The sequence below is a fragment of the Oreochromis aureus genome, linkage group 23, assembly GCF_013358895.1.
Source record: "Oreochromis aureus strain Israel breed Guangdong linkage group 23, ZZ_aureus, whole genome shotgun sequence".
Lineage (NCBI taxonomy): Eukaryota > Metazoa > Chordata > Actinopteri > Cichliformes > Cichlidae > Oreochromis > Oreochromis aureus.
Genome location: NC_052963.1, coordinates 19814608 through 19833211, shown reverse-complemented (window position 1 = coordinate 19833211; position 18604 = coordinate 19814608). Strand labels below are relative to the sequence as shown.

General features: G+C 42.7%; 1 protein-coding gene across 1 annotated transcript in view; it reads right to left on the bottom strand.

The window, feature by feature from the left end:
* The window catches only part of si:ch211-246m6.5 (von Willebrand factor D and EGF domain-containing protein), a 43862-nt gene extending 25906 nt beyond the window's left edge, over positions 1-17956 (bottom strand). Inside the window, exons 1-18 of the mRNA XM_039607026.1 lie at positions 17693-17956; positions 13184-13368; positions 12738-12966; positions 12410-12475; positions 12050-12282; positions 8560-8649; positions 8329-8470; positions 7670-7887; positions 6584-6657; positions 6204-6480; positions 5834-6036; positions 4808-5712; positions 4521-4657; positions 4278-4439; positions 4066-4170; positions 2398-2512; positions 505-776; positions 161-380 (exon numbers count right to left, since the gene is read on the bottom strand). Of these exons, the coding sequence (XP_039462960.1) occupies positions 161-380; positions 505-776; positions 2398-2512; positions 4066-4170; positions 4278-4439; positions 4521-4657; positions 4808-5712; positions 5834-6036; positions 6204-6480; positions 6584-6657; positions 7670-7887; positions 8329-8470; positions 8560-8649; positions 12050-12282; positions 12410-12475; positions 12738-12966; positions 13184-13368; positions 17693-17795 (3736 nt within the window). The 5' untranslated portion in view covers positions 17796-17956. The remainder of the gene's footprint in view (positions 1-160; positions 381-504; positions 777-2397; positions 2513-4065; positions 4171-4277; positions 4440-4520; positions 4658-4807; positions 5713-5833; positions 6037-6203; positions 6481-6583; positions 6658-7669; positions 7888-8328; positions 8471-8559; positions 8650-12049; positions 12283-12409; positions 12476-12737; positions 12967-13183; positions 13369-17692) is intronic.
* Positions 17957-18604: the final 648 nt, after the last annotated feature.

Genomic DNA, 18604 nt, shown 5'->3' with positions numbered 1-18604 from the left:
TGATTCTGCAATCAAAAACCATCACTGGGATTAATCCTCCGTGACTGCAAACATGTGATATCAGAACAGCCCAGTGTGTCTAAACAGAACAGCCTTAAACATCAAGGGCTTTTATTTCGTTCATTTTTGATTAAATTTGTAGGTTTTTAATCATTCTTACCTCGCAGCCCTGCAGGACAATCGCACCTGTACCCACCAACCACGTTAATGCACTTGCTGCCCAAGCACGGAGCCGACAGACATTCGTCTATGTCGTCGGCGCAGAGTTCACCCTGAGTACCCTCGGGACACACACACAGGTACTTCCCACTGCCGGCGGGAAAGTTAATATCCGTCACGCATGAGCCTCCATTCTGGCAGCCACACGGCACCACGACAATCTGTGTTGCAGATGGGAAACACAGACACTGCTGAGGAATGTCTGGATTTTATTAATATCTAACAACATCAGTGTATCACATTTACATCAGCAGACCACTGCTTAGCAGCTTATCCCCTCTCTACCTCCACAGTGAAGGTGCTCTGGGCGTTACACTCGTCAGACAGCGTAAAGCGGACAGAGCTGCTCGTCTGGAGCCCTTCCTTCTCTGGAACTGATGGGACCCTCCAGATAAGGAGGCCGGCAGGGGAGAGGACAGCACCTTCTGGTCCCTCTTCCAGCTGGAAGAGGAGTGCCGAGCCCTCGGGGTCCAATGCGGTAAACTGGAAGACGAAGTTCTCACTGGAGAATGTCTGCAAGTCGCTTTGAGGCCGGTGGAAGGTCGGAGGCTTGTTGACTGAAAATGCAGACAAAAACAGACTGAGATGCACTTCATCCCACCTCTTATTCCCACCGTACTATTTACTGTCTTCCAACTACAAGCGTTTGATGACAGGAGCTTCCTGTGCTGAAATAAGCTCTTTACATGGAAGCCTGGTTTGGCAAAAACACGCCTCCAGGCTCGTTCTGGAAGAATCATTGTAAGCCCTCATGTCCACCTCTGGACTTGAGCTTTTCTTTTCTTTTCAGCTTTATTTCCCAGTAGTGTTTTGGCTGAGGCTGAGCTATGTCACATTAAACAAGAACTAGACTGAAAATCAGTGGCAACAGGTCTGATAGTGTGACAGATCCAGATTTGACTTGGTTCAAATCATTGTCAGTATGTACAGAGGAGGTCAGCAGAGAGCTACAACAGTGAGTGTCTACAGCCATCTGTAAAACACGGTGGAGGCTCTGTCATGGTTTGGGCTCCATTTCAGTCAGTGGTGTTGGAGAAATTCTCAAAATTGATAAATTATGAACACAGAAAAGTACCATCATATTTTGAGCCACTATGCAATATTATCTGAAAAGCATCTGATAGACAGTAGCTTCATTTTTCATCATGGCAATGATCCCAAACACACTGCCAATGCAATAAATACCTGGACAGAAAAACATACAGTGTAACACTATCAGTCATGGATTGGCGTCCCCAGAGCCCGGACCTCAACATTATTGAAGCAGTGATCATGCTGACAGAGAACAGAACAAAAGGCAGAAACATCCAAAGAAGACATTTGAATGTCCTTCAAGAAGCCTGGAGAACTATTCCTGAAGACTACTTAAAGACATGAGAAGAAAGCTGCCTAAGAGAGTTCAGACTGTGCTGAAGAATAAAGGTGGTCACACCAAATATTGACTTTCAAGCTGGTTAGAATTGTACAAACTCTGTTTTTGCCTCATATATTGTATTTACATGCATGTTTACGCATTTCCTACTTTCCTAAAAGAGGATTTTCACTTTATTTTGTATTAAAGTGTAAACATATATTGGCGGACAGCAGCATCAGTCTGAATCATTATTGTATATTTATTATATAAGCTGAATATACAGCTTAATTTTTTATTGATGCATTCAAGTTCATCTGTATATTGTTTTTTATTCTTGTGCATTTATTCCTCAGTTTTCTACTTTGTAGTTGAGTTGTGAGAAGTGAAAACTGAGAAAATAAAATCCATTTATACGTTTTAATCCTTAAAGTAAGACTAACTGATGTGTTACGCTGGTCATTTATTCCAGCGTCCCTTTGCTTTTTGCATGAATCTTGCCTGTCTGTGCTGCTATGGAAACCACCCATGTGATTTACTCCCGCTCTGAGAGTGGTTAAGTGGCAGGTCAGGGCATGCTGGGAAACCTAAACCTCTGCTCCTTTGATCTGCTAATGGAGACAAACAGGACCACAGTTGGATGGCTACCACTGCACTGACACGGTGAGATAAATGCCTTTTTCCCTGATGTTGTTCATCACGAGTGGACTGCAAGGTGGATAGAAAACCAAGTACACAGGGAGAATTTAATGATGGTTCTGAGTTTGTTTAGGTTAAAAAGGTTGTTCTCCTTTCGGACGGTGAGATCCACTTCAAGTTGTGTGTACCTTGGTTCACAGACCAGGTGAATTTGGAGGTGTCGGGGTCACAGAAGAGGCAAGGACTGCTGGGATTGGAGTCTCCTGCTGCAAAACACATCCCATCGATGTTGCACGTCCGCTCCTGACAAACAAACAGAAGCAAACAAAAACAGATCTGCTTGTGTACTCACTTTTTTTTTTTCAACATTAGCATGTTTTCACATCTTAAAACACATTTTTTCAGCCGTTTTGTTTCGTGATGAACAGGAAATCAGCTCTAAACACACATCTCTACTGAAGTTAATTCAGTTTAGTTCAGTCTTGGCAGCCACATGCACTTCTCTTAGTGTCTGTCTACAGCTGTTTGTGTGTGTTTTTGCTCCGGGCTGTTTGTCTGTCTCCCATAAAACACAGTTCCAGGAACAACAGGACCCCTCATGTACCTCTTTTACACTGAATGTAGAGATTTTAAATAGCCAACTGCTGCGCTGCTGCTGCTTTAGTCGTTCAAGCAGCAGACCGTCTCGCCCCCCCAACAGCATGTAAAATGCTTCATCACACTTTTCCACTAAACACCCACTGAATCGCATCTGCATCCTCAATCAGCATCCCCTACTCGCATGAACAAACGTTGGAGTGTCCAGGTTTTCATAACATGTCACCTGTTGAGACCATGTGAATAAAAACAGACCAGCAAAAACAGAGCAGGCTGTCTCACAGCCTAATTTATGGGCCTACTGTCTCCTCCAGTGCCTAACAACTGTCCCTGTGCCCTTCTAGTACAAGAGTGTGTTGCTGTTCTTCAGCTGATGGTTCGGAACAAGGTTTATTTTAGCAATTATGATTTTGTGATTGATACTTACACACTATGGTTAGTCTTATTTATAAACTGTAAATGAAACAAGAGTATAGATTTTGGTTTTTAAAAAGAAGTTAAACCATTGTGAAAGCTTCATAAACAAAAATGACCATACGTCTCACTTGACCCATCCATCCACCCATGACCACAGTAAACATTTTATGACGAGTTTATGATCTTAACTAGCTTCCATCACACAGGCCTAAGGACTAATTGGCAATGATTTGGCAACCACTGGTTGCTAAGGAAAAGTGCAAATTCCTCGACCGGTTAACGAGTGGTTACTGGCAGTTGCTAGCATAAAACTGGTTGCCAAGAGGTATATGGTGCTTTCAAAGGGTAACCTACTGACCTGCACAGTGCTGTCCACCTAGAATTGTCATAGGACCACTTGGTCAATGGGTAACATATAAGCCAATTGGCCATTTGCAATAACAAGATAATAATAACAAGAAGTTTTTAAATTCTAAATGTAACTCAATTACAATGAAAAGCATATAAACCAAGATTAAAACTTCTGAAATGTATATAGTGACTGAAACTTTACAATAAAGCAACTGTTTCCTATGATCGACATCAAGGCAAATAAAGAATTTTGAAATTGTGAAAAGTAGCAATTGGGATTTCTCAAATTAAGGGCTCCAGATGGACAAACATCCATATTTTGGCATTTTTTCCACTTCCCTTTTATGAGTGATTTACAAACAAAAAATAAAGCTGGCAAACACATGATGTCAATTTTAATAATGAATAATAATAAAAATAATACTTTTCATTAAAATGGATAAGCAGCTTCCCAAGAACAAAAACATTGCTCCGTCTTGCATGCCAGTTACCTTTAACTTACAGAGTCCAGAGCGTGAGGCCTCGCAGACCTGACAAATACCATCGTAGATTGTCAGCGTCTTTGCCTGGCTGTACTGAGAGCCGTCATTGCTGACCTAGTACAGAAAAAGAGGAAGGTGATAACGCAAAGACCTTTAGACAAAGCAGTCAACACTTAACAAAAGAGATTTTAATTCCAAGTTAAAATGAGAATGAGTCTTGCCTTAATCTCCCAGCGTGCGTATGGTTTGTCATCCATCACGAAGTCTTCTGCATTGATGGCAGCAGTGCTCAGAGATGGTACAGCACAGTCTAAAGCCTTGGAGCTGAGGAAGGTGGCTTTTGTTCGCTGTTTTTCCCCTGGAACCCATGCTTTGTTTATGTACTGCAGAAAGAATTCAAAGGAAAGGTGAACAAAACAGCACTTGAACTCTCTTAATTGATTTTAGCCTTAGCCTCCTCTCACCTTCAGTCTGGTGGCATAGCAGCTCAGGTCAGGAGAGTCAATGAAGCCGAGGCCAAAGACACGAATGCTGCGACAGTCGAAAACTCGAATATCACAGAGGCCACTGTTCTCCAAATCGGTTATCTCAACCGGTTGGCCTATTAGAAGAGAGACTGGTCAAAGGCAAGTTTTTTTTGAGTTGCTATAACTAATTTCAAGTTTAAAGAGATAAGTATCAGTGTGATTTTTAATCTACTTTACTCTGTAGTTGTACGTTTGGTGTATGTATAACTGTTCCTGATACTCACTGATAGCCAGGCTGCAGTCATGGAAGCTGTAGCTGGGAAAACACTGGCAGCCCCACTCTGTACACTCTCCATTTCCATTGCAGAAATTGGGGCATCGCAGCGCAGTAATCACTTCCCCATGCGTTCCCGGTGTACTGGCCACCTCCAAGGTTCTGTGGGTCAAATTTTCCAGCAGCTTTCTCTCACATTCATTCTCCAGGTATGGCAACAGTGCCTCTTCCCATCCCAGGTCATCTTTAAGCTGTAGGTCTAGCATGCAGAGATCCACCGCCTCATCAAGGCGGCGTCCCAGCAGCTCCCTGCACACTGCTCCAACAGTGGAGTTGACCAAAGCCAGTTGGCATACTTCAAGGGCTTTGGCTGAGGTGAGACCACTTGGCGTGGGCCACTGCGGTTGCACCTCTGGTCGAGCTTCCGCCTGGTGATCCTCTGGGAAAAAGTAGGCGTAGCTCTCCAGATCAGCCTGGCTTAGGCTCTGTGCCATTAAGACAGGTTGGAATGACACCTGTCTCTTTGGCCTGTCAACAGAAAGCAGAAGATCCTTTCTGAACTCACCATCCAGTTCAGGATCCCTGTCACTGTTTTGATTGTTCTTGCCGTGAAACCAGAGGTGCCGCCTTTCGACAGGGTGACTGCTGAGGGCAGATATATCCAGAATGCTTTCCTCTTTTTCCAGGCTCTTGATGTATTCGACTGTTGTGTCCATTGAGGGGAACACAGATGTGTAATCCACATTATCATATGCTATGCAGTCTAAGTGAGCAGAGGGATCGTACAAGTTTCTCATCCCCCTTCCAGCTTCTTTAGAAGTGCTGGATCCTGTTTGGCACCGACAGAAAGGCCTCCTGAGGTCCTGTGTCATCCCAGGAGGTGTTTTGTCAAATAAACTCTCACCAGGAGCTATCCTAACACACAGAAAGTAAGGGAAAACAAATAACTTTGTGGAGACTTCAGCTGAATTATGGTGGCAATAAGGAAAGATTATAATTCTGAAAATTAGAAATCTACACTGCGTCCCAGACTGACCTCCAGGTTTCTATGAAGCTGTACAAGTCATCAGGGCTATAAAACCCACCGTCGGAGGCCTGGAAGTCATTGTTGCCGTTCCGGTCGAAGGTGCCACAGAGGCCTTGCGTGTTTCCATAGTCCACGCTGGGTGCCCGGACAGACAGGCTCATCCCCCAATCACCAACATCAGCCCTAACAAAGGCCCCGGAAGGAAAGATCAACTACAAGAGGAGAGTCACATCCAACAGCTAGTTAACATAGTCTCCTAATGCATTAAAAATTCAACTTATATGACAGATCTGAATGAAGAAAAGATCATTCTTGCATGATTTTACCATGAATTTTGCCAAATAACTAGACACCAGTTTCCAAATGTCCAGATACCTACGGTGACCTTCTTCCCTTGGTGGGACTCCAGCACCCTGACCCGACTCCCCTCACTGTCACCGAGGTTCTTAAGATCAAGCTGTGGCCTCGTTTCCTGCGGTTGCCCATTGCACATGTCAAAGATGGCAAGCTCGTTCCCCTCTCGCACTGCAACTCCGCAATTACATGCAACGGAGTAGTGTCGACTGCTGCAGTCCCACTGGCGAGAATGGACTTCGAATTCCCTGGAGAGGCTCTGGTAAAGGACAAATGTGCCAGTCTGGTGATTCTCGTAACGCCTGAAAAGGAAATGCAGATTTTTTAATAAGAATTGTAGACTTTAACTGTTGCACTAACTGCACTATAAATGGATTCATTTGACAAAAGCTGGAGGTAAGTTACCTGCCATCTAGTGTAATGATATGCGGGTCAGTCAAAGAGTAGCACGTGGAAGTGGGAATATCCTGGACCGTGACCTGGGGGTGGGAGGTAGAGGTCACCAGAAGAAAGATTAAGGGGGCTATACCCTCTGACCCTGTGGTCTTAGGCTTTGATGTTTTCACTGAACACAGATGAAAAAGCTCCTCAGAGACAGAGTGTCTGGAGGGCTGACATCACATCTTACATAATGTCACCGCTTGTATGGACACAACTAATGACCACTTAGAGAGGCGCTCTTTAAGTATTATGTCAAACCATCAAACAAGTGCACGTTTGGTCCTGAACCACAACCTCCCCTTCAGTGTTACAAAGAACTGTATAATTGTGTGTATGTGTAAACAGTATGATGGAAAAACCTGCTATTTGGAGCCATTGTAGTACTTCTCTTTAATTAAAGTAATACTTTCATTCGACATTTAGCTTTAGAAGCTGGTCCTCTCTTCCTGTTAGGCATAATGGAATCTATTGAAATGCCACTTGAAGACCCTCTATTTATCCTGAATAAGTCCAGGAACCCATTTAAGGACTGTGTTTATTGTAGGACCCTAGCACAAAGCGTCCATGGTGCCACAAACCCAGCTTTTACCTACTAGTGACCCTATAGATCTTATTAAAAGCTCCTCAAGGGCCAGAGGAGAGCCTTTATGTGGCAGTTTTTCCAAAAAAGAAAGTCCTCTTAAGGTTGCTCCACATGCCACATTTAACTTGCATGCCTCAGATTCCAGTTGTCGCCCAAACGTCCTCAGGGTTTCCTTCCAAGATCCTCATGAATGGTTTGAAATTTATTTCAAAAGTGGAAAAATCATCAAGCATCTCTCAATCTGCCTCAAGGACATTGTGTAGGACAACTGTAGCTGCAATTTCTAGCTCTTCAGATCCCAGCAGACTCTGTATTCACCACACAAACAAACCCATTTCCAAAACTTTGTAACACTATATAAAATGTAAATAAAAACAGAATGCAATGATTTGAAAACTTCATATAATCATATTTTATTCTGTTTTTATCCACACGAACAATCTGTCATTCTAAATGACCTCACTCACTTTGAGGGACGTCGGGACGTAGCTTCTCCAAAGGCGTGGTGCAGAGGGTCCAGGCGAAGCACCGATCAGGCTCGCGCGGTTCCCATCACGTGTGAAATCAGTCACAGCAGTGACAAAAAACTTTGCCCAACCGCAGCTACCTTCACTGCAGGTGTTTGGCTGGAGCTCCACCTGGCAGGCAGACAGTACCACGTTGGAGACCTCATGGCCAAGGCTGTCTGTGGATGTCAACACAGCAGTAAATGAATGTTAACAGACAGCACACAGCTGCCTCCACAACTGTAATGATGTCTTTCTTAGCCGGCTTCAATGCGCTGATGTACAAGGTGAGTCTGGGAATAACAATAATAAGATCCCAGAGGAAATGAGAAATGCTTTAAATTGTTTCGACTGTTTTATTAATGCGCGACTGTGGCCTCAGTAGTTAATTCAGCTGCTCAAATTTGTGTTTGGTGATTATTGTTGTAGATAATTACCCAATAACGGGCACATTAATACTTAAATGGGGGTAATATTTGTCCAACTGTAGTGGTTGCTGCAGGCAGTACTTAACTAAATTGCAGGTTAACCTGAAATATACTCAAGCTGTAGCTTTATTATGTCCTTGCAGATAAAGGTGATGACACAGACTCTATCTCCTGTTTTCCCACAGGTCTGACCTGGATCGTTGACAGTCAGAGCCAGAGGGACTCCACACTGGTGGCCAATGTTGGAGGTGAAGCAGGGGATGGGGACAGTACTGTGGACGGTCACCTCGTGCTCCTTACTGTTCTCTGCTATGTGGAGCACATCTGGAGAGAACTGAGGAGAAAGGAATAAGAGTCTATGAGGTTCTCACTGAGAAATGAAACTAAACTGGGGTTTTAAAACAGAGTCAGAGGAGGCTTTACCTTCAGTCCAGCGTAGAAACTCTCGCTTTCTTTTGAAGTCGATCTTGTGTGGCTGGAGTTGGCTCTGAAAGTCGACACACTGCAGGAGAACTACAGGGGAAATATCAGCTGAAGCATGAAGTCTGAATCAGCTGGTTTTAAATCATTTTTTCATCCGACTTAACAACAAAGCCAGACCCCAAAACCCTTTTATGGTTAGGAAACCATCTCAACTCTTTATCCATAACTATTGCTTTCTTATTTAAACCATTTATCCACTACCTTTAGTGGCTACTGAAGAACAAGCATGATGATGGGACGTGAACAGGAGAAACTGTAGCTACAAATAAATGCATGCATCAAACAGATAAACAACCAAAAAATGAACAAAAGTGGTTGAACTATGTCACTAAAGCCTAAACATGCTAGATACTGATAATGGACAACAAAAAGCAAAAACGAAAACTAGTTCAAAGAGACTTTAAAGCGATGGCTACAGTGAGTCTACGCAGAGGTCGGCATTCACTCATACTTTAACATCACTCTGGGTTCTTGGCTAGCTTTGTGTTAGCATCAGCAAACATCGCTTGTTAACAGGGGCGTAATTTCCAGGGTGGTTGGGGGGGGTTATGACCCCCCCAATAATCAGACCCAACCAATATAACCCCCCAATAAAATTATGAATTATCTTGCATAAATAGGATGTTGATTTTCTTTACTCATTTCAGTTATTACCAGCAAAATAGTTGCATGTTTAATCATCTGGGAATTTACCCAGATTTATTTATGTACTTAGACAGAGATCTTGACCCCCCCAGTGTTCCGCACAAAGTCACTGAAAACTGAGAAACACTAAATCTGGATGTTTAAATAAATCATTTATCCAATTCTTTACTGTTAGCTACAGCAATCAGTTTACCTAATAATGTTTAACATTTTATACATTTTAGCTAGTTCTTTCAGTTGTGTATCGTGCATGTTTGGCTCAAAATCTTACTGCACCGTTCTGATTTCCACTGCTTGTAGTTTTTTTTTTTTTTTTTACACACTTATTAGTTTCATATTTTTAGCTAGCAATATCAGCTGTTAGCATTCTTTTAGTGACCAAGTCCAACATATTTTCACTTTAGAATTGTTTTCATTTAACTCATGTATGCATTTATTTTCTTTCAGTTACAGTTTCTGCTGTTCAAGTCCCATCATGACATTTGTCCTTCATATACTTTTTTCTTGTTGTTGTTTTTTTTTCAGATCAGTTGAGCTAATCTACCCCTACTACAGAAGTACACACTGGGGTACTTGTAGCCCTTTCTGTGAATCACTGATCTAAGAGAAATAAAAGATGAAGGTATACTGGAGTTTGAAACCATCTTTCATATTTTGATTGCTCAAACAAACTTGAGCTATGTAACTGTCAACTGATGTTGATAAACGAGAGTGGAAGAGTGCATTACCTTTTCACACTGTGTTATGACAAAGACCAGCAGTGTGCAACTGTCACTGTATTTGTGATTTATCAAAATGTTTCCAGATGTAGCTCAAAACACAGCAAACCAGGGCTCCAAAAGCACTAATATTTAACTCTCTTTCATGGTTTAAAAGAAATGAAGATGACCTCTGACCCTGCCCAGCTGCTATATCAGCACACGCTAAAGACGATCCCCATGAGCAAACCCAGCCCTCCGTAACATCTGCTAGACCAAACTAACACAACCCTGGTGTCCAGACATGGGAGCAACGTGGTCCACAGCTGCAAGATGACAAAAACTGGGAGTGACGTCACCTCAGTGTCAAATAGTATCACGCTGAAAAATCTAATAACTTTGTGTTTCTTAGCAACATATCACTTCTCAAGGAAATGAAAGCTATCAGCAACCTGCACAGTCTGGCTGTATGGAAATAAGGCTGTGCAGCAGCGTGTTGACATCCTGGAAAGACAAAGGTCAATCATAACAGTTTTTACTCCAGTGCAGGACGGCAGTGCAGCTACTCAACGTCAGCTTCAGCTGCAAGAAGGCAATCTTGTCGACAGCTACTCATATTTAGTTGTCATTTTAACCAATCTTTGGATTTCTTTTGCTGCTGTCTGGTTTTAGTGCTATTAGCAATTATTCTTCCTGGTAAATCTTCAGTTCTTCTGATTATTTGTCTGTCTTGCATACTGAGCTTTCAAAACAAAGCTAAATTCGATCCTCCTAGGACACAAAGATAACGTCTAAGAACATCCACATGCTAAGGTTTACTGAATAAACAATTTCCATCGCCCTAAAGGCAACCTGGTAAAGAAATAAAGCTGCTGGCATTCTGATTTGATTATTAATGATAATTTGGAGCATTCTGAAAATAACCCAGAACTACAACAAACCATAAAATTTATCAGCTATTTTCGTGGTACTGTGAATCTGCTCTCTCCTAAGCCCTGAATGCAGATGGTTCTTAGTGCTGGACACTTTTTGTTTTTGTAGAGTTTTGCTGAGGAGTCACAGTTGAGAAGGTGTTGGTAGCAAAATAGCAAACACTGCCTGCGAACAGGGTTTGCATTTGCTTAATTCAGTCTTGAAACCGTAAGCTTTTATTTGGCTTTTTGTTGCCTGCTAAAAAATCTACATTTGTAAACAATGACCAGGAGGACATCTTGACCCACCTATCTGGTGGCTATGTCGCAAACCCCAAGAAATGACCTGATTACAAGATGCATCAATGTCTGCCAAACAAGCCACTGGGTTCCCTGCGTTGGTGTGCAATGATAGTGTAAGGTCTGCCTCTGTGTGATATTTTTCAAAGCCATTTTTCCCTTCTCAAGATAATTAAGTGTTGCTTTTTGGAACATCTGCATAAACACATTTTGTGGGCCTCCTAATAATGCAATCTTTCTGCTGAAGCTGGATAAAAAAACAAACAAAGGAAAACTTGGACAGTCCCAAAACCCAAGTACCCGAGAATTTTGAAAAAGGAAAGCCACATGGACAACTCTGGAACCAGAAAATACACGCAAGTGATAGCATGCAAAACTTTCCTTCGTCTGTAAGAAGGCATCATCCAAACAGCTGACAAGATGGTATCTCACAAGAAACATCCAGATTTAATGTCTTTATTTAATATAACCCAAGCACTTCCTGTATCGTTGTGTTAAGAACAGCTACACTACTGCGTGAATGCAGAGTTGCCAAGATATCAACATAAGAAACAGCTTTATTTTAAATACGTGCGTCTGTTCATGTAAAAATAACTTCCTAGAATTCACTGTGAAGATGTGAATGGAGATCGGCTTAAATGGGGCACATATGGAGCAAGGCTTTTCCAACCTGCAACTGATTTAACTTCCCCACCCTTTTCTTGCATTCTCTCGACTGCATATGACACATGTTGCTTCTCTGCTTTTTCTCTGTGAGCCTGAACTCATGAAAAAAAAAAAAAAAAAATCAGTTCGGCATGATCGTGGGCCACTCGAGGAGGTCAAACCCAACACATGTGCTCCCCAAAACTTTCAACACGGTCTGGCAGGAATTACCGTTTCTCCGAGCCTGAAGTGAACGCCATCCATCTCCACCACAGAGAAGGGCTTCAGCGTGGCTTCCTGTCTGATCTCGGCCTTCATGCTATGGCTGATGTGTCTGGCCCAAACCACCTGGAAGCCCAGCGTCTGGCTCCATGGTGGCAAGACGAAGGAGCACCTCAGGTGGACGCTGTGGCCGATGAGCTCCGCAGTGATCACCGGTCGGGAGGGCAGGGACGGGACGGCCTCTGAAAGCAGATTTGGGCAGTTGCTAAAGTAACATTAATTGGGTTTCTTTTTAATTTTTTAAAGTAAATTGTGGATGCAGGGACCTTCTTTATACAGAGATGAACACATATTTTAAGAGTCTTGTACCTTTGCATCGACCGTTGACTTCCACCTCCCCTGCTGGGCATAGCCTGGGCCCCAAATCTGAAGCAACTGAAAGATGAGATTCATCAAATATCTTTCTACTATTATGCTAGAAAAATATATACCAAAATTCATCTCTGTAATCTAAGAATAAAGTTAATTCAGTGAGATTTTCCTTTTCTCATCCAAATTAATCCCTTAGAGTGGCTTGGCCAAACCATCCAACCTTTTCCTTTGTTAACATCATGCTGATATTTCCATCTACATCAGCTGCAACACTTTCATTAAACTTTGAACTTCTACAGCAAAAATAAGGCAGATGAATGCTCACCTTTTGCACAGTATCCCATGCACCCCTGCGTTGGCTGCAGGTAGTAAACCATGAACTCTCCACAGTTTCGCACCTTGACAGGGATACGGAAAAGGCAGCAGTCTTTGGAACTTCCGTGGAAGAACTGCCAGGTGGCACAGGCGGATAGCTGGCGGATCTCGCCAGGACGTGGCAGTGAGGTGTCTTTCAGTGACAGCCACACCGGAGCCTGGGTACCACAGCGGTTCATCTGCAGGAGGCCGCAAACAGAAACAGTCATTACCTTTATAGAGGTGGTTATTATACCCTGCACCTGTACTGGAGGTGTCTATTATGTCACTTGTTTGAATGATAGATATTTAATGGTACTTTTTGGCAGTGAAGGAAGCAGTCAGTGTAGAGACTTGAGGGAATGTGAGTACAGATACCTCTGTGACAGAACCTGCCTGTCATTTTGACCATTTTACCTCAACACAGGTGGTCGGCATCTCTGCTGGCTTGTTGTTGATCCAGAATCTGTACCAGCCTGGTGACAGCGAGTGGTCACAGATCAGATCCTGGATGGCGGTGTTCTGGATTTCAGTGGAGTCAAAGTTGACACTTCGATAAGGATTGTTCAGACTCTGATGACCTCCCGGGTAACACTCTGGAGCTAAGAACGACAAAGATGTCAAACTGAGAATTCGTGAAAGGGAAGGGGTAAAGACGCCAAAATAATGTGGAAAAGAAGACTGTGCTTTGGCGTTTTCAATTTGTTCATATGCCTTAAACAAAAAGGTACAGAGAGCGTATGTTATGAGAACCTTAAGTTGATGATGTTCTCTTGGAAGCTTGCCTCTGCAGGAAAAAAGCAGTGTTTTCAAACCTTAAACCCCTTCCTCTCAATCCATCTGCTTTGAGCTAAAGGAAATGAAAACTGGCCATGATTAGATCAGGTCTTTATCTGTGTCAGAGTCCTGCTGTTTAGTTGTCTAAAAGACAGACATTGCACACGAATGTCTCACTGATACGCCTTGGAAGCAAGATTTCTCTCTTGCGGCAGACTTTAGGTGAAAATTTCCCTCGGGTTGAATAAAGTATTATCAATCAATCAATCAATCAAAACTTTTAACTTTTACTCTTTTTTGTTTCCTACGCCACTTCACACTGACCTATGAATCATTCAAGGATAAAAAAGGCCCCACCTCAAGTGATGAACCAGTGTTCTATCTACACATAATAGCCAATTTAGCAAAGAAACTGATTTAAAATGTATCTTTAGGCACTATGTTACTAGCACCCGATCAGAAAAACACATCATTTGTTCCCATTGTTTTTAGTTGAATCTATGAAAAATGTAAATGTTCAACAGTGAGTGTTTACAGGCAACTGTTAAACACGGTGGAGTCTATGTCATTGTTTGATGCTGCATTTCAGTCTGTGGTGTTGGAGATATTGTCAAAATTGATGGATTATGAACACAGAAAAGGTACCATCAGATTTTGATCCACCATGTAATAACCATCTGGAAATCATCTGATTGGTAACAGCTTCATTTTTCAGCATGACAATGATCCCAAACACACTGCCAATGCAATAAAAACACACCTGGATAGAAAAACACACAGTGGAACTCTATCAGTCATGGATTGGCCTCCCCAGAGCCCGGACCTCAACGTTATTGAAGCAGTGTGGGATCATGTTGAACAGAACAAAAGGCAGAAACATCCAAAGAAGAGCTTTGAATGTCCTTCAAGAAGCCTGGAGAACTAGCTGGCTGAAGACTTTTGCACACTAAAGTACACTTAATATCAAAGTTAATTAAGCCTAATTCTCAGTCTTGCAAAGCCACACAAAGGTGAAAAAACAATCAGTTATACCCTAAACGGACATAAGCCTCGGTTTAAAGTTGAGGATGAAGGATTTAACTGAGCAGCCTTTAGTTTTAACTTCAGTATGACCATCTGATTTGATCTCTAAACCCAGGAGTGAGAAAATAGTGTGTTTATAACAGAAGAATTATGTGACGAACCAGTAAGTGACCAAAACTCAAAGCTGTGTGAAGGAAAAGGTGACAAACAGAAACAATTTGCTGTTTTGTGTTAGGGTGTTGAACATCTCACCCCCACAGGTTATCTAAATTGCCTAGAATAACAGAAATTCCAGTAAGCCTCTCGCTTCTCTTAACTCGCCCCAGGAAAGGACGCTAAAACCAACGGCGCATGACAGCCCTCTGAACACCGCCTGCAGCTGGAAGCTGAGAAGACCGGGGAAATTATTTCCACCAAACACGTACTTTTCCACACCACCACACTCCCAAAAGCTCTACATCTGTGGAGTGAAATAGGTCAAACTTGTCAGCGGAGGTCTTTGTTAACAAACCTTAGAGGCAGATGAGTAAAGTCACATTAGGGAAAACAAATGTTTAGGGTATTTAGGATGTTTTAGGAGCCTTCAAAGTCATGATTGGGCAGGGTAAAGTTGCCGCCAGTGATCCCAAGCCTAAACAAGGGCTTACCGGCTGGTCTGCGTGCTGACAGCCTCTTGAAACCAAATGCTTTTGTTTACACTGTCGCCTGTCTGAGCGTCCACCTCGTCTGGAAGCTCCGCTGACAAGATTCGAGGTCACAGGTTGTCCAAACAACCAGGGCTTCAGGAAGGAGGTGCTGCTGGCTAAACTGTTCCAACTGGCGTCTTAATGAGTTTACGAAGAAGTGGGGGAGGTAAATGAGCAGCCCCCCTGGGGGTTTTAGAGTTATCCCACTGGGAGGGAAGACCCTCAGGAGCCCAGATGTGCAGGGACTTAACCGAGAATACTCCAGTTACTCCAGTTTCTCAGCAAAAGTGTCGTGTTATCACCAAGGGAGACCTTGGTGATAACACAACTGAAGTTGTTGGCCTTTTTCCCAGAGGGCCCGCAGTCAGAAACTACACAGTCAGACCACCAGAGAAAGGACAAAGAGCCTGAATGAAATGTGAAAATGCTAAAATGATATGATGATGGTGAGTTACTCTCACTGATGAAAGCATTTTTTGTGAAGGGTAACACTTATGATGCTTCATTGTCTTTATTTAAAAACCCTTTTTGAAGCAGTAATGATAGATATTCAGAAAATACATATTTTGCCACAAGTTCCTTAAAGAGGTTGGAAAGCAGCATTTATACTACTGACAGACCCCGAAACTCTTTAATAAAACCTCAGACTTCAGGGAAAGTGAAGAAGTCTCTCATTGTGTTGGATTGTTAATCTCTAGTTAGTCTTCGGGAGGAAGAACTTTGAAAGACAGGAATTTCAACATGATGTTTCAGGAAGAGGATGAGGATAAGTGGTCGTGTAAAGAACAGGTAGTCATTAGGACATTATTACATAAAAACATGAGTCCTCTGTACTCACAGGTCGGCCTTCACCTGTCTTTGAACCCAACCTTCATTTTGTTCTCAGCAGCACACCTGTAAAAATTTTTACATTTTTTTTTACATTTTTTATCACTGGACAGTGATGCTGCTGTGTTCATAAAGGGGACCTCTCTCTCTCTCTCTCTCTCTCTCTCTCTCTCTCTCTCACACACACACACCCATGCTAAAAACCTTGAGACTTATAATTCACATATATACCTAATGATAACTTTATTAGGTACATCTTTTTAACTAATCACATGGCTGCAACTTAATGCACTTAGGTATGTAGCCAAGTCAAGATGAACCGGTAAAGTTCAATATGAGCATGAGAATGGGGAAGAAAGGCGATTTAAGTGACTTTAAATCTGGCGCGGTTGTTGGAGGTTCAGCTGGTTTTAACACTTTTTCTTCATGGTACATCTGCAAGGTTAGCAGGTTAAATGTGCTATTTTACTTGATAAGCTTTTTCTTTTCTTTACTACTGAAGGTCACCTACAAATCAATAGAAGGCTGCTGTCAACAGGACAAAATGTGCTCAAATTGTGGTAGACTTTGCTTTGGGAAAGTAATGTCTGGAAACCTCTGCGAGGACCCCACAGTGTTTCATTTTATGACTTAAAGTTTACAACGGTGTGCTTTGATCTGCTGCTGGACGCCCTGCAGACAAAGATGTGAGATGGAAGACAGGGTGACAGGTTGGAGTAAACTGAGCGCATTTTTGTTACAGTCAGGACTCGTAATCAGCACAATTGTAACTCCAAGATTTTCTTTGGTTTGGTCATTGCATTCACTCCCATCCTAAATTCTGACAGCTGGGAAAACAGCAGCTCACCAAATCTGACCTTTATGTGCACCTTTTTATAGTCCTCTTTGAAATTTCTGCTAAATCCCAGCAAGGGAAGAAGACCAGGGAGAGCAACAATCCCTTAAAATTACTGGATTATATTAGATAACAGTGTATTATACTCTTTAATGAGTCATAACTCTGTTTTCTGATCTTGTTTCAATTATGACCACTTAACTTCTGACTCTCTTCACAAGTTTGACACTTTTATTTCCATTTGGGTTCATCTTGCCACATTTTTTCCAAATGATAATCAGCTCCATGTTGGTGAATTAAAGCCCACACATGCACGACTTTATCTCTAAATGACGGGAAAATAACCCCATTGCATGAAAGGGAAAAGAAACTTGTGATCTGATAATAATTTCTGCACCAATTAAGAATCCTTTAAAAACATCTTTAGATCAGAAGGAGAGAAAAAAATCTTTTCTCCAGATTTAAACATCTAATTATTGTTTCTCTCTGTGTCTTTGTGATTGGCTTGGCTGTCTTCTGGTGCCTTTGAAGGGTCCATTTAACCCTTTGGAGCTGAGTGATGGGGATGCAGACTCGCAGTCCAAGTCACGCAGTTTTTTTTTTTTTTTTTTTTACACGCAACACTTTCTTATCTCTGCATTCTATTTAAGAACACATTTCAAAGTCCGCTCTCAGTCTCACTTTTTGCATCTGCTTCTGTTTCAGCTCAGATCATGGCAAAGTCTTCAAACTAGTCTTTAAAAAGACCCGTTGCGTTTAAACAAGGCATGCACTTACCATGTTGCGCTATTGCCGCTAATTGCACGACCCCCAGCAGCAGAGCGATGCGTAAAAATCCAAAGAACGACAGGCGCACTGAACCAAATGCGCAACAGACCATGACTGCGGCTCCAGTTTAAACAGATGCAGCAGGCTCGGGCCAGTCCACGGGTCCCATTGAAAGTTTGGAGAAATGTGGCGAAAGTGGCGCAAAGTGCACTTTATCTCTCCTCCGCGCATTCGGTTTTTGGTGATTAGAGGAAAGCTTGCGCTCCGCTCGCGAGAGACTGGCTTTCAGATCACTGAGAGAGAATAAGAAGAGGAGGGGGGGGGGGGTCAGTAAATCACAGAGATGGTAGGTGGGTCCTCTTCTCTGTCATCCCCCGAAACATCACGTGGCCACAAATCAATTAATCATCCATCCCACTCGTCTTGATCAGAGCTGCATAAACACGCCGTGCTCCGCCGGGCTGTTTAGACCTACGGCTGGAGAGCCTGGGGACGCAAATGTAACAGTGTTTATGTGATATTATTCCACTTGCAACAAATGTCAGTGTAACGGGGAAACAGCGCCTCCCCCCCCAGGTGAGGCTGGTTAGGTGAGGCTGGCTGCAGTAATCACTGCCAGTCTGCCGTAGCCATACAAGAGGTAAGTTGTATTGTTCCGCACACATGATAGCTAAGTAGTACAGACACATAAAACATGTTCGATCAACTGATGGGCACCGAGTGTAATAAGTGCTTAGTGGACACAGTCCAACACCAGTTTTATGTACTCTTCATTTGTTTATTATTGTCTAAAACTGTATGCTAAAGCAGAATGCTAATGGGATATTCTGCCGTGTGCTGTGCGGAGTGGTGTGTGGTGAGCCCTTTGCACTGATACAACACCGTTGTTTCCATTTAGGAAATAAAGTGGCAGCGATCGAT